The sequence below is a fragment of the Garra rufa genome, chromosome 4, assembly GCF_049309525.1.
Source record: "Garra rufa chromosome 4, GarRuf1.0, whole genome shotgun sequence".
Lineage (NCBI taxonomy): Eukaryota > Metazoa > Chordata > Actinopteri > Cypriniformes > Cyprinidae > Garra > Garra rufa.
The window spans coordinates 46,560,365-46,575,553 of record NC_133364.1 but is presented as its reverse complement, the minus strand read 5'-3'; the positions used below and the strand labels follow the sequence as shown (position 1 = coordinate 46,575,553).

Sequence of the window (15,189 nt, the reverse complement as noted above, 5' to 3'; positions counted from 1 at the left end):
ATTACATCATTTACTCACCCTCATGTTGTTCCAAACATGTACAAGTTTACTTCTGTTGAACACACACAAAGATATTTCAACGAATGTTTGTTAACAGACAGATGACTGTACCCATCGGCTTAGTATTTTCTTGTTGAGTTTTCTTGAAACTCAACATTATGTCTAAAGATCTTGCATCTGCTGCACTGGTCAGGCTGATCATTTCATATTATTTTGTTTGGTCTACCACAAATGCGTAAAAATGGTCATCAAAGTATTTGATTTTTAGACTTCGTACAAACATCAGGATTGATGTATTATCAACTTGTGGGATAATGTGAATAATTTCACCAAACACAGACTCTCCTTTATAGTCAAACTTAAGAGCAGCACAGAGCCAGTTCTGTAAGTACAGTATGTCCATGCACACTAAGGCCCCGTTTACACGAAGGGAAGACACAGATATTTCCCTGCGGTTTGGCCTCTCATTTACACGAAAACCCAGTTTTTATCACAGAAAACGATTATTTCTAAAAACTCCGGCCAAAGTGGAGATTTCTGAAAATGCCGGTTATGTGTTGCCGTGTAAACTGGTAGAAACGTCACATTATGCGCCAGAAAATGCTTAATGTCATGTGAGTGCCCTATTTACAGTTTGTTTGGTAAGTGTATGTAGAGAGAAAGTTGCCCTCACCCTGCACTATTTGGCTGATGAGAAATACCCAGCTATGTGTAAATGTGGTCTAACAGTGTGAGTGACATAAATGGTGCTGTTCAGAGTTAAGTCATCAGAGGTTGATCTCAGATTGTTCAGCACAGCATCAGCTTGCTACGAAGAGCTGATGGTAACAGGGTATGCATTTGTAACACTCATTTTCACAGAAAAAGGGTCACCCAACTTGAAGTTATACATTTGCTGAACTTGATGTTGTTTGTAACTCAGCGTCTTAGAGATATTTTTGAAGTTTCCAACCACATGTGCATGTCTTTTTAATGGATTATGCTTCACCTCATATCTCATACACCATAGCTGAGAAAGAGGTCTGAACATAACCATCATCCTCGGATAATGGGTGATGAAATGATGTTTGGGAATCAGATTTCGATCATAGAGCTTCTTGAATAAAGTGTGGTGTTCTACAATGAGTTCTTTCAGAAATACAGCAAGCCCGTGAGTAACAACAGGAGCAAAAACAATGTTGCATATTTCCCTCAGCAGAATGAATAGATGCCAGCGTTGACTTTTCTTGTCAACAAGATCGCCAACTAAAAAGGGCAACACTTGCAAAAGGCACCACATTTGTGATGCAGTCTGATTTACTGCATTGTCAGAGGCTCTTAGATTGAGAATAACAATTGGTTACTGCAGCTTATTTAAACAGGAGTCCTCTTTAATCCCTGTCAAGCTTGGATCGTTAAGTCTGACATGCTGCTGATAAATTTCCCTGGGGCCTGTTTCAATAAGGAGGTTCAACCAACTCTGAGTTTAAACTTGAACTCTGAATTGACTTACCCTGAGATGGGAAACTCTGAGTTTTTGGTTTCAGAACAGCTGAACTAAGTTAGTTCAATCCACTCTGAGTTGGTTTACTCTGATTTTAGTGCTTGCACCATGACTATGAAAAGCCCTGATCAATGGAGCTCCGAAATTATGATTCACCATGGCAACAGCTCCCGCCAAAAAGACCTCTGCATACTTCGAGCCAATGTTTAACTTTAATTCTTAATAATTATTAAGAATTTAATAATTTAATTATTAATAATTAGAATAACAAAGATAAAAACTGGCACAACGGTAAGTTACTGAACTTTACCATTTTGATACCATTTTCATGGTATCCCACAGGCAAAAAAAAATAAAATAAAATAAGAATGAAACAGCTAAACATGAAGTATAAAAACATAATTCAACCAGGTAAAGCTTTAAGCATAAAGGGTCCATGGGTGTATAGGCTACATGACTTTACTAATATTTGACAGTAAAATATAATTCTGTGTCTAAAAGCAGCAGCTTTTTCCACATGGTCTAATGCTCTTTTCACATAATTAAATGTTCTCTAATCCTACTCTACTCTAATTAGAGTAATGAAATGAACATTTTACGCCTACTCAGCCAACAGCAAGAAGGCTCAGATGAAGAGATGGAAGTACTGGAAGAATGTTAAAATCCAACATGAAAAAGAATAAAAGTTGCATTTGTGCATTTAGGGAAAAAAAGATGGCTGTGGTGGTGGTTATATATATTTATTACACGGCTCTTTGGAATGCTTGATTCTGATTGGTCAGTTGAGACATTTGCAGGTTCGTTCTTTTCAAATAATCACCGCTCCAAAGTAATAACGCATAGCCGGTACTACTTGTATGTTTAAAATCCCTCCGTGCCAACAAAGATTACCGTTTGGCGCCATCTTGTGACAAACACTGGACAACCACAATTAACAATGGAAAATTTCGACATTAATCTATTTAAATTGTCTTACTAACGTACATAGTTTGAATGTTAGTCACGTGGTACTATATCGTTTCGCGGAAGGATAAAAATGTTAATTTAAAACAAATATGCCAATAAACGGTTTCAAATTCATATTCATGTCCAGTTTTTTTCCTTATGTGGCAAGTAGCCGTGTAATAAGCGGGATAATGTACAGGCAGCCTGTAGTTATCGCGAAATAAGCCCCTTCAGTGTGATACAAGACCTGATCACACTGTCGGGGCTTATTTCTGCGATAACTACCGGCTGCCTGTACATTATCCCTTAAATATATATATGTAACATTTGTTTGTCACTTTGACAGTGTCTGCATTATGAAAATATGTGCAATAAATTAATGCACCTAAAAAATGCTTTTCTTACTTAGCATTATTGTCTTGTTGTTTCCAATTTAAAAAAATCTAAAGATTCTTAAATCAAGATGCATTTCTAAGAAAAATTTCTTTCTTTTTTCTGTCAAAAAGGTTTTTGAGGAATTCCAGGACTTTTCTCCATATTTCGATGGGAGCTAACAGGCCAAATTTCAGTTTCAATGCAGCTTCAAAGGACTCTACATGATCCCAGCCCAGGAATAAGGGTCACTGGAAACTTGTAAAGCCCTTTGAAAGCTGTATTGAAACCTTCAACCCATTGGCTCTCACTGAAGTCCACTATATGGAGAAAAATCCTGGAATGATTTCCTCAAAAACTTTAATTTCTTTTTGACTTGAAGAAAGAAAGACATGCACATCTTGGATTACATGGGGGTGAGTGAATTATCAGGAAATATTTTCTCTGGACGTGAAGTTGTCTTAAGTGGAATATATATTTAATTAAACATTTTGATTAAACTGTTCCATGTTCTTCATCATCACAGTTTTAAATGTAATTGTGCTGTATTTCTTAAAAAAAAAGAGCTTAAATGTAAAATGTAAATTTAATATGGCATTTGTACAGACTTTGAATTTTGTCTTTTAAATAAAACGGTTAATTTTTCACCTTGAGCATGCTTTGACACTTTATTGAAGGTTTTTTTATTGTAATGATTTGTAAAATAACAGTGTTTCTCTGTAGAACATTTAGTGTTTTTATTGTAATAATCTAGGTAAAATCTGTCAAATAAGGGTTTTACACTGTAAAAAAAAAAAAAAAATGCTTAAACTAGTGGCAGCTACGGCAGCCAGACAAAAAACATAAAATTATATATATAATATATCCTAATTGAAACAAGGAAAAAATCTGTAAAATAATGTTTTTTTTTCTTTCTGTAAAACCTTTAATGAAAATCTCTGTAAAATTACTGTTTTTGCACTTTATTTCAATAATTTTATTTTTTTAAAAGGTGTTTATTTAATCTTTATACGTGTATTTTTCTTATTTTGCATATTATCTGCCAATTGGGTAAGAAAAATAATCTTGTTTCCATTTGCATTAAGATTATTTTTCTTGTTTTATGTAAAATGCTCTAAATTTACATTCCAAAACACTCACTAAGAAAAGTATTTTTGAAGCATAAATAAATTAACGAGGTATTTAAACATCACTTATGCTTTAAAAAGGGGGAGGAGACCGAAAGAAACTCTGGGTTTACAGAAGAAAACCTGCTCCTGACCAGGTTTGATTCACAGAGTAAGTTACCAAGGTAACTGACCCTGAGTATAAGTTACCTCTCTTTCAGAAACAGGCTTGACTTACCCTGCTTTCTCAAGTTTGTTAAACATCCCATTCTGAAACAGAAAACCCAGAGTTTCCCTTATTTCAGGGTTGACATCCTCAGAGTTTTCACTTAACCTCCTTTCTGAAACGGGCCCAAGTTCTTCATTTTCCTGCAGGTGTATTAAAGGTATTTTGTTTTCAAAACATTTAACTTCACTAAAATCATAACACTAATACAACATAACATTTTTATTTTCTGATAGATGTACTTCTAGTTAGAGTTTCTAATAAACTGTTTAGTGTGTCTTGTATTTATTACCTAAACTTTTCACTGTTAATAAGGGAAGATATGGAGTGACAGCTGAGGTTTTTGCCAATTAAGGAAACTGAAAAGGTAATAATCAATGAACCATATTCCTTTACACTGCAAAAACTGTATTAAAACAAAATTGCTTACATAAAAAACATTACCATTGAAATAAAAAAAGATCAAATACAGATCACATTATCTTTCCATCCAATCCTTACAGAAGATTTGTAAATAAATACACAAACAAAATAACAAAAGATTGATAACAATAGTCAAAAGAGTGATAGATCAAATTTGCCATCACACACTCTTTGTAATAGTTACACAGCAGCATTGACTTTGTTAATTTAATGTCAAGGTATAACAACAAAAAACAGTGTTATAAATGTACATAAAATAGAGAATACTATTAATAGATTTACGATGTTAATAACTTTAGAAAAGCATCATCATATGGGTACGAAATTCTATTCTATATACAACATTTCTATTATGTGTGTTTGTGATTCTAGAGAGCAGTGCACGAAAGGGACTTTTATTTTGGTCTGGTGATGTGACGTCATAAAGCTGCGCCGCGCTCCTCCTCTGTTGTGATTCACCTGAAGAAAGGTTTGTGGTTTTAAAGTTTTTAAACCAATGCACACTGTTACATCAATTAAAGCGTTTTTAGAAGCTATGCATTTTTTAATGTTACTTAAACATAAGCCTTTAATAACAGAAGTGCGTTCCGTTTCGCTCCCTATATCATGAATCAATCGTGTGATGATAAGAAGTGAGAAACTGAGAATCCGAGTCATTTGAATCAAATCTTTTGATAAATGATTCAGTGATTCAATTCAGCGGCACGCGGACTACAAACGACAACAACAAACACAAACGAGTGGAATCACAACCGCTAATGTTTTCATTAATGTGTAATATATTAGATATGATAAATAATCGAATACCAAATATATATCAAAATCGCATACTTAAATATGAACCTTCTGTGTAATTTGTATATATTTTATACATTTTATATAGAAGTCTATTAACTCTCTGACTGTCTTACTAGTGCACTGACTACTGAACTAGGAGCTGATTGAGACACACACAGATTTAGTTTGCATTGATTGTTCTTTCTATTAATTATTGTCATCTTAAACAGGACAAAGTGTTCAAACACAGAAAAACTCCTGGAGAATCAACTGAGATCCACGTGACGCACTATTATAAAGATGGCGTTTATTAAAGAGGAGAGTGAATACGTGACGATTGAAGAAACATTCAAACATGAAGATACTGAGGAACAAACAAAGATGGTGTTTATTAAAGAGGAGAATGAAGACATGAGGATTGAAGAAACATTTAGAGTCAAACATGAAGATACTGAGGAACAAACAGGTTGGTTTTTATTCTCATAGCTAAACTCATTATAGAAATACAGAAATGTTTTGACATTTGACAGAAGTGTCGAGATCACATACTAATTCTGCCTTCAAGTGCAGTTCAGAAGATCTTTCTTTCACATTGGCCATTTGTTACTATGACATCATGCATTTAAGTTGTAACAATAATATGGAATGAGTCTTAACCAAACATTGTAACATTAAACCTAGTATCTGCTTCTAATATTAAAACCATTGAATTATTGCATTTTGGCTCATTATGCAAAGGTACTAAGAAAATAATTTATTTTGTACAAAGCAACGTGAGTAATTACATTTGGCTACTGCATGCTGTTTACATGTTCATTTAAAGTATTTGGTAAGCAAATAAAACAAGGAAAACCACTTAGGCTACACCTAAATGAATCCAAATAAAATTGAAAACAGACTTTTTGTTTTAAAATTTTCTCCATCCACACTAGCGTTTTCAAGCATTTTCCTAAAGTTTCTCATCCACACTGAAATGTCACAAAATGTCTCAGGCCATGTCCACACTAATACGTTTTCGTTTGAAAACGCATCTTTTTCTCTCTGTTTTGGTCTTCCGTCCACACTGAGACAGCAATTTTGTCAAGGAAAACTGAGCTGTTTGAAAACGCTCTCCAAAGTGGATAAAATTTGAAAATGCCGTTTTCGCCTTGTAGTGTGGACTGTGAAAACGGAGGCTTTTGAAAACGATGACGCATATTTAGTCATGTGACGCATATTGTACCAATAGATATGTTTACACCAGTAATTGTGCCTGTGCTTTTCACTGTCACACTGCTGCTAAAGAGATTTACCTTGTACACTCTTCAAATTACAGTCCTAAAATGATGACAGAAAATTTACTTTTGCTGTCCTGCAAAACATATGATGACACATGCTATTCAGATAATTTATGAATGAGCGCGACATAGACGCGTCAGTGGATGATGAGATATTTCCGTAAATTAATCCGCCAGAAGAATTGCGTGAAAACTTATTACGTCTGTATAATTTTGGAGGCTTTACGCATGCGCAGTAAGGCGAATTTGATGTTTTCCTACATTTCAGTGTGGATGAGAAACTTTTGGAAAACGCTTGGAAACGATAGTGTGGACGGAGAGCGTTTTAAAATGAAAACTCCGTTTTCAAATGTATCCGGATTAATGTAAATGTAGCCTCAGGTTACGTATGTAACCCTAGTTCCCTGAAGGGAACGAGATGCTGCGTCGAGACGCTTTGGGAACGCCCTCAGCGTGCCCTCACTCTGAATCACGTGTGTAATCAGTCCAATGGAATCGCGAGACGTCACGTATGTGATGACATCACCGACCGTGAAGCTTAAATGCACGCAAGGTGAACACAAAACTAGCTTTCGAATAAAGCAAGCGCTGCAGGGATGCCGGAAGTATGGCCTCTTGACACAGCGTCTCGTTCCCTTCAGGGAACTAGGGTTACATACGTAACCTGAGACGTTCCCTTCCAGGTAACTTCGAGCTGCGTCGAGATGCTTTGGGAACGAGTATGCCCACGCCGCCATACTGACAAGGTGTCCCTGCCTGATTAGGGCGAGAGAACGAAAGAGCCAGAAACGGCTGGAAGATCTAGGCCATAAAACTCCGGTTTTAAAAATTAAATTTTAAATGGATGGGGTTGTACAGTGTCTTGAGAGCCCCCCAAGTGCCATTTTCCCCCAAACTATACAACTATACCCCAACTGTTGTCTAGGCAACATCCCATGTGCTATGTAATGACACGCCCCACAGAACTGAAGGGCGGGGTGAGCAGAGGTTCATATCATTTAAAGGGCCAGGTACTGATATCGTTTGCTGAGAACAGAGGCATTTTTTACCAGGTAAAATTAGTGTTTTTTTACACTAACATAAAGAATTTTTAATCAAAGAATATTACATACTTTTCATTTGGACCCTAAAGCATCATATTAACTTGTAGAAAATGGGCATTGGATGACCCCTTTAACATATATGCTATCTCAGTGTGGGTGGGACCAAAACAGAAGCCTTCAAATGGAAACATATTAGTGTGGACCAGGCCTAAAAGATAGAATAGGAAATTATTTTCTGGGGACAACTTAACACTTATTTGTTTGAACTACTGTTATATATTTTTTTCTAAAATGTTTGTTTATTACTTACATTTATTTTATTAAAATGTTTGTATAGCGTGGGGTGTTTCAAGCATGCAGGCTCTTCATAAGATCGTCTGCATGCTTGAAACATCACATGCTATGAGAATTATTTAAAATAATCCTGATAGAGCTGATAAAACTGTTGAGAATATTGCTTGTGAATAAATAATTTCAACAAATAAATAAAAACAAATCGTACATAGAACTAAGGCCTTGTCCACACAAAGATGTGTTTAGCTGTATACGCATACATTTTATGTTGAATAGGTTCTGGCGTTTTGGGAGAGTGAAACCGATATTTATTTAAACCGGGTCCCAGAGTGGATACATCTGAAAGCAACACCCTTAAAAAAGGGGCTTTCCCTTTCGTGCTCATCAGCCAGAGATGAGGATGAGCTGTTGGATGACGATGACATTGTTTCATTAACATCATCGGATCCTGGAGCGAGCGCTCTGCTGGGTTCAACAGGGTGAGGCTGAGTCTTCTCAACCTTCCTGCCCTGTGTACGAGGAGCTTTTGGAGGTTATAGATCGGGCCACATTAAAGCTTAACTTGCCGTGGAAGTGTACCAGAAAAGCGGTCCTGCGGGGCTGTCTGAAAGAATGCTATCTCTTGGATCATAACCTCCCCGCTCCAGCGAGTCTTTCATTTCTTCCCGATCTCCATTCAGAGATTGAGATGGTATGGAAAAAGCTGTATTCTGCTCGCATCCATAGTTCCTACTGGCTAACTATGAAAATATTGAAGGAATGAGAGACTATGGCTATGAGCGGATGCCCCCTATTGAAGAGCCAGCTATCTCTCTGGCTGACCTGCTGAAGGAACTGGACAAGGGTCAGGGACTTTCTTCTGACGAAGTGGCAGAGCCCTTCAAGGACGGATGTTCCTCCCTGCAGCTCAGGGTTAGGAGTCTGTCCTCTGTCTATTTCCACTATTTTGGATGGTCAGTTTTAGCTCCTTCTCTACATCAGTTGACTTACAGTTTGCGGACTGTCCGTCCTGATCAGGGTACAGCATAGTTCCCCTCGCTAGAGCTTCAGTAGTGAAACCCCCTGGGAAAACACTCTTTCTAAAATCCATTTATCTATGGGAAGTATCCCACACTAGGCTCTGGGCACTTTCTAAAATCCACTCGTGTGGTAAGCACCCACGAAGTTCTGGGTTTTTCTCTAAAATCCTATACGGTATGGGTTATGCATTTTACTTCGTTCCCATCATTGAGTTGGTCTTAAAACTCCAGTCTCCTTGGGCCAAACTCCCAACTCCCCTCAGATATCCTCTCTGATGTCTCCCGACCATTCGTTATCCAGGGCACGTCACCTTACGGTAGGGTTGTCACTATACCATAGAAATGACTTACGATACTATACCAGCTGAAGTATCACGATACCAAGTAGTATCGCAATACCACGCAGTATTTTGTTCATTTAAAATTCTGTTCTACAAAATGAATCAACATTTCATAAATAAAAAGATGTAAATGAAAACAGACAACATTTTTCTCTGAATACTTCATTAATGTGAATGAATGACTGGCTATTGTTTTCCATGAAATCATGTCAACATAACTCATCTTAGCAATGCGCAGAAGCTGCATGAAGTGACATTTAGATGTAGTATTAATACATTTAGACTTTATTTATAATGTTTTAAACTCTGAATATGGAAATATTATGGTAAAGAATGTAATATGATGAGAAACTTAAACCCGAATCATTCAGGAGTGAATCAAATGACTGTTTTTATGAATGGCTTAGTGAATCAGTGATTCGGCCAAACCAACGCGGATATGGATTCGAACACAGAAAGGAAACAAAAACGTCTTGCTGAACTGTCAGGAGCATTTTTGCTCGCATATCTTGAAAGTAAGCAGCTTATATATTAAAACATTAATTCATAATATAAAAATATATATATAATATTTAATAAGAACCAAGTGGAAAGCAGCTAGTATGCTAATGAATGGAATTGCATTCGTGATCAACGATCCTTCCAGAAGCTAATTATTTCACCTGTTCTAAAAGTGAGCAAAGGAATGAAAACACAACTTTAAATGTGTTGAATAAGTGATTCTTGAACTGCTATTTTTTAAATAACATCAGACGGTCTGAATCAGACCCTATCTTCTGATAAACTGCAGCGTCAAAAACGACGTGCGAGTGTAACTTCTCATTTCAAACTGAACTGAAGCATCGGGAAACGCTGAATAGCATATAAAGCGTAGACACAGCCTGTACTACACAAAGCACAGCAGAAAGACATTTTGGTGTGCTGGCGTGCATGTTCAAATGAACGTTTTAAACAGTGTTCCTGCCGTGCATACAACATATCTTACGGTCCTACCGTTTGGACGATACTACCGTTTCAAAAATGCAATGGCACCGCGGGTATTTTTAAGCTTTAGTATCGCGATACTACCGTAGTACTGGTATACTGTGCAACCCTACCTTACGGTGACCCCTATTAGAATGGTTTCTTCTGGGGACAGGCCTGCTGCCCTATCTGTGAGTCAGTTCACTGAGGGAACTAGACCTGGTAGTGGTGGCAGTTCCTGTTCTATTAAGTCTTTCTATTTAGGTGTTTCCCCGAAGAAATCGCTTGGTTTCAAGCTTGAGCTGTACCATGGGTTCTCCTTTAACCCATCCAGGTAAGTCGGTAACAGTTAAGGCCGTTGGCCATGGGGAATAACGCTCTGACAGCCGTCACTACGTCCTAACTTGCAGTTCATATCCAAATTGATACTTAGTGCTCGCTATTTCCACATGCACTCCCCTCAGCATGGCAGCGTAAGAGTAACTGTTCTCCCTGTGTATACTGCACGCAAGGTTTATGGGCATTGCCAAAATCTGGCAAATATACTACATAGTTTTGTGTTGGTTTTTATGTGGACGCAGTTTTGTGTTGGTTTCATGTGGACGCAGATATTTCTTGAGACGAGGGGAAAAAAATTTGATATGGAAAGCTCTGACTTTGTGTGGATGTAGCCAAACTTTTTACTTGGACAAATGGATGATTGATTTAGTTGTCCAAAGGACAAGCACATATCAAGTCTTAATGTCTAGCTCTGAGGGCTGTTTAAAAAAAAAAGACACTCCGAAAACCTTGGATTAAAGTCTAAAACTTGACCTGAAATAATCTATTAAATCGATCAGGGTTAAAGTTGTGCCATAAATTACCATTTAGGTTAGGTTATTAGTGACTAATAAACTAATAAACTCTCCCTAATTTGATCCAGGTTCAGTGAGTTAAGATAATTTGATGTGCACGCTTATTCTTAAAGCTGCCCTTAATTTCAATTATAGATCAAATAGATCCACCATGCCAAATATATTTGTACCATTTAATACATTTGAGATGTGTTTTCTAAACTGTATATTCTTCATAAGAATATGTAAATGTTAAAAAGTCATACACACATCAATTTTGTTGTCAGGAGTAGACAAGGTTTACACAATTAAACAAGCACTGACACAATATAATAGTAGCTTAGTAATTCTGAGGAAAACATACATTTTGTTCAAATATGTGTTGTTGGACATTCAATGTGACATGTATATAAACTATAATGAAAGTGTATTTTTATTATAGCAGTAAATGTAAATCAGTTGTAAGCTGACTAATACAGTCCTAATTATTAGCTCAAATGAGTAAATGTTCCTCTTCCCAGTTAAAATGTAGGCTGTTTTCTATTTTTTAATTTAGTGTTTTAAAGACTAGAGATAGGAAGTACAACTGTCATAAAACCAGAGAGAAAGGCTGCATGGCTAGAAACTTCTGATCAACTGAATGTGCAAGTAGCAACCATGGTAAATTGTTTTTATATATATCTTAAAATGTAATTAAAACTTGTGACAATACATTAAATACAGTTGGTTGCAGCCTAAGTTTTTATTTATTTTATTTATTATTTGAGAAAAAAAATCTATATACTTTTATATTTGGCCTGATACTAAAGTCAAATAATTGTATATGAGAGAGTCAGTAGTAAGTAAAATCAGTGCATTCTTATTGGTCTGTGTTACAGAACTTAGCCTGATGGTTCCTCGGACCAGGTTGGTTTAAAGGAGAACTCCGGTGTGATATTGACCTAAAGTGTATTGAATCATGATACCGAATGTGAACGTACCTTGCATATCTCATCTCGGTTTGTGTCCTGCAGTCCGAAATTTGGGATCAGTTAGCCGATGCTAACAACCGGTTGTCAATGAGGGTGAATCGGGCATCGGAGAAGCCATGTAAATAAATCACTGTTTTACGCCATTTACGAGGCACAAAGTAGCTCCACACTTCATTGGTAGACTTCCAAGGGCCCTGACATTTAAAACGAGACATTGAGAACTCAGAAAAAGCACCGGTAGTTTATTTACAAGAAGATTTATACAGACATTTTCCACCAGAAACAGACCGGTCGCCGCCATCTTGAATTTAGTCACGATAAGTCGAGTGTCGAGCACGAAGGAAACTACAACCTGATAAGTTGATAACCTGATAAATTCCTTGGTGCTCGACACTCGACTTATCGTGACTAAATTCAAGATGGCGGCGACCGGTCTGTTTCTGGTGGAAAATGTCTGTATAAATCTTCTTGTAAATAAACTACCAGAGCTTTTTCAAAGTTCTCAATGTCTCGTTTTAAATGTCAGGGCCCTTGGAAGCCTACCAATGAAGTGTGGAGCTACTTTGTGCCTCGTAAATGGTGTAAAACAGTGATTTATTTACATGGCTACTTCGATGCCCTATTGACTCTCATTGACAACCGGTTGTTAGCATCGGCTAACTGACCCCAGATTTCGGACTGCAGGACACAAACCGAGATGAGATATGCAAGGTACGTTCACACTCGGTATCATGATTCAATACACTTTAGGTCAAAATCACACCGGAGTTCTCCTTTAACAGCATTAGTGCACTTTGATGGATTAAATGCAGAGCACAATTCACCATACTTGGCTGTTGGCACATGTCACTTCACTTTCACTTTTTCACTTTAAATTGGTTGCAAAAATATTGCCTGTTTATTTTTAAAGAAAGTTTTTAGTTGTTTTTTATATTATGTTTCCAGGGGTGTACTTATAATATTACTAATGTTCTTGACAGAAACATTTAAAATTGAGTGAATTAAATTTTTTAAATAAGATTTGGTTTGTTTTGGTGTTTTCCATTTAAAAGGTCAAGTGTAACAGCCAACTTTTAGGATTGGCTAACATAATTGCCCCCTTAATAATACCTCAGAAGGAATTACTGTGTGATGAATTTTTCATCTGATGGTTTAGTGGGAAGTTTGTCCTCTTTCTTTTTTCCTAGTCTCTCTAAATTTGTTGAATTTTATCCCCCATGAGACATAAAAATGGTAAATAATAATTGAGATAAGTCTGTATAGATTTTCTAGATTCAATTAATTGTATAACAGATAACTTAATCCCTGTAAGGTACTGGCAGACCAGGATCAGGTTTGGACACCTGGTATAGGATCTAGAATACATGCATTACATATCTACATGTTTTGATGTTATTTGTTTTGTGCCATTAAACTGGGGTTAACTTTTATCTCTCTGTTTTCCCACCTTACCTTCACCTAACAGCGCTGAAAGAGGAGAGGGAAGTACTGAATGAAACTGAAGAGAAAGACCAGTTTAAGAATCTTCATGATTTTGTATCTGGAGAAAAATCTTTTTGTTCCTTACAGTCAGAAAAGACTTCAAAACAAAAAAGAGGTCAAGAACAAGGACACCTTAAAATGCACATGAGGATTCACACTGGAGAGAAGCCTTATACATGCAAACAGTGTGGAAAGAATTTCACTGAAAAAGGAAACCTTAACAGACACATACAAATTCACACTGGAGAGAAGCCTTACTCATGCAAACAGTGTGGAAAGAATTTCACTGAAAAAGGAAACCTTAACAGACACATGAGATTTCACACTGGAGAGAAGCCTTACACATGCAAACAGTGTGGAAAAAGTTTCACTCGTAAAGAATGCCTTAACAGACACATACAAATTCATACTGGAGAGAAGCCTTACTCATGCAAACAGTGTGGAAAGGGCTTCACTCGTAAAGAATGCCTTAACATTCACATGAGAGTTCACACTGGAGAGAAGCCTTACTCATGCAAACAGTGTGGAAAGAGTTTCAGTCAGCGAGGACACCTTGAAAGTCACATGAAAATGTACAATAGAGAAAAGCCTCACAGATCCCCTCAGTCTGGAAAGAGTTGCAGTGAAAGTGGAAACCTTAAAGTTCACCAAAATGTTCACATTACAGAGAGCCTTTTTACCTGCCAACAGTGTGGAAAGAGTTTTACTCGTGAAGTATACCTTAACATTCACATGAGAGTTCACACTGGAGAGAAGCCTTACACATGCAAACAGTGTGGAAACAGTTTTAGTCAAAAAGGAAGCCTTGGCAGGCATATGAAGATTCACAATAGAAAGAAGTCTAACAGATCCCCTTAGCATGAACAGAGTTTCAAACAAAATGTCCTTGATTCTGATTGGTTGAGCCACAATCAAAGCTGTTGTAAATTACTCCACAAACTTATACCTCTTTGTTTCTCGGCAACCACATTGTTGCAACCACAACTACAGTTGAGATCAAAAGTTTACATCCCCCTTTCAGAATCTGCTAAATGTTCCCTCGTCAAAACAATCCTAAAGGATTCCAATAAGAATACTATACAGGGCTCCTACAATGAAATTCTAATTCACATTTTAGGGCACTGTGTTTTGTCCATGGTATACTTTACCTTGTCAACTAGCTATATTGTGTCGGACTGAGCTTAATGCATAAACGTGCAAAGAATAATATGGACTATGGATAATGTGTTTGCTCTGTCCACAATTTAAGAACTTCACATTTGTATGTCATGAATTGAAAGGAGAGCTCACAGGAAGTGCACTGTTTTTCGATTGAAGCACAATAAAGGACACTTAGCATTTTAACATCAGTGTGCATGGATTTAATGTGCACACATCAGTTACTTGCTCACTTCTACCACCAACATTGGCAGCGTTGTGGAAGGCTGTAATAATCATTTTTGGAACCATTAGGAATTGTCTTATAGGACAATGCATAAATATGCTGCATGATCATTTCTACAGGATTTTAATGGGATCCAATTTCATCTTAATTTTTGAAGGATTGGACTTATTCATTGCATCTATTACTAAACAATATTTTTTGCAGTTTACTTAAACTCACCTTGAGTGAGTTAAGTGCAAGAATTTCAAAG

General features: G+C 36.8%; 1 protein-coding gene across 1 annotated transcript; it reads left to right on the top strand.

The window, feature by feature from the left end:
- The first annotated feature begins 5,625 nt into the window (after positions 1-5,625).
- Positions 5,626-14,899, top strand: LOC141334095 (uncharacterized). The gene is made up of 2 exons (XM_073839239.1): positions 5,626-5,798; positions 13,539-14,899. The coding sequence occupies exons 1-2, from the start codon at positions 5,633-5,635 to the stop codon at positions 14,411-14,413; spliced, it is 1,041 nt and encodes a 346-aa protein (XP_073695340.1). The 5' UTR covers positions 5,626-5,632; the 3' UTR covers positions 14,414-14,899.
- Positions 14,900-15,189: the final 290 nt, after the last annotated feature.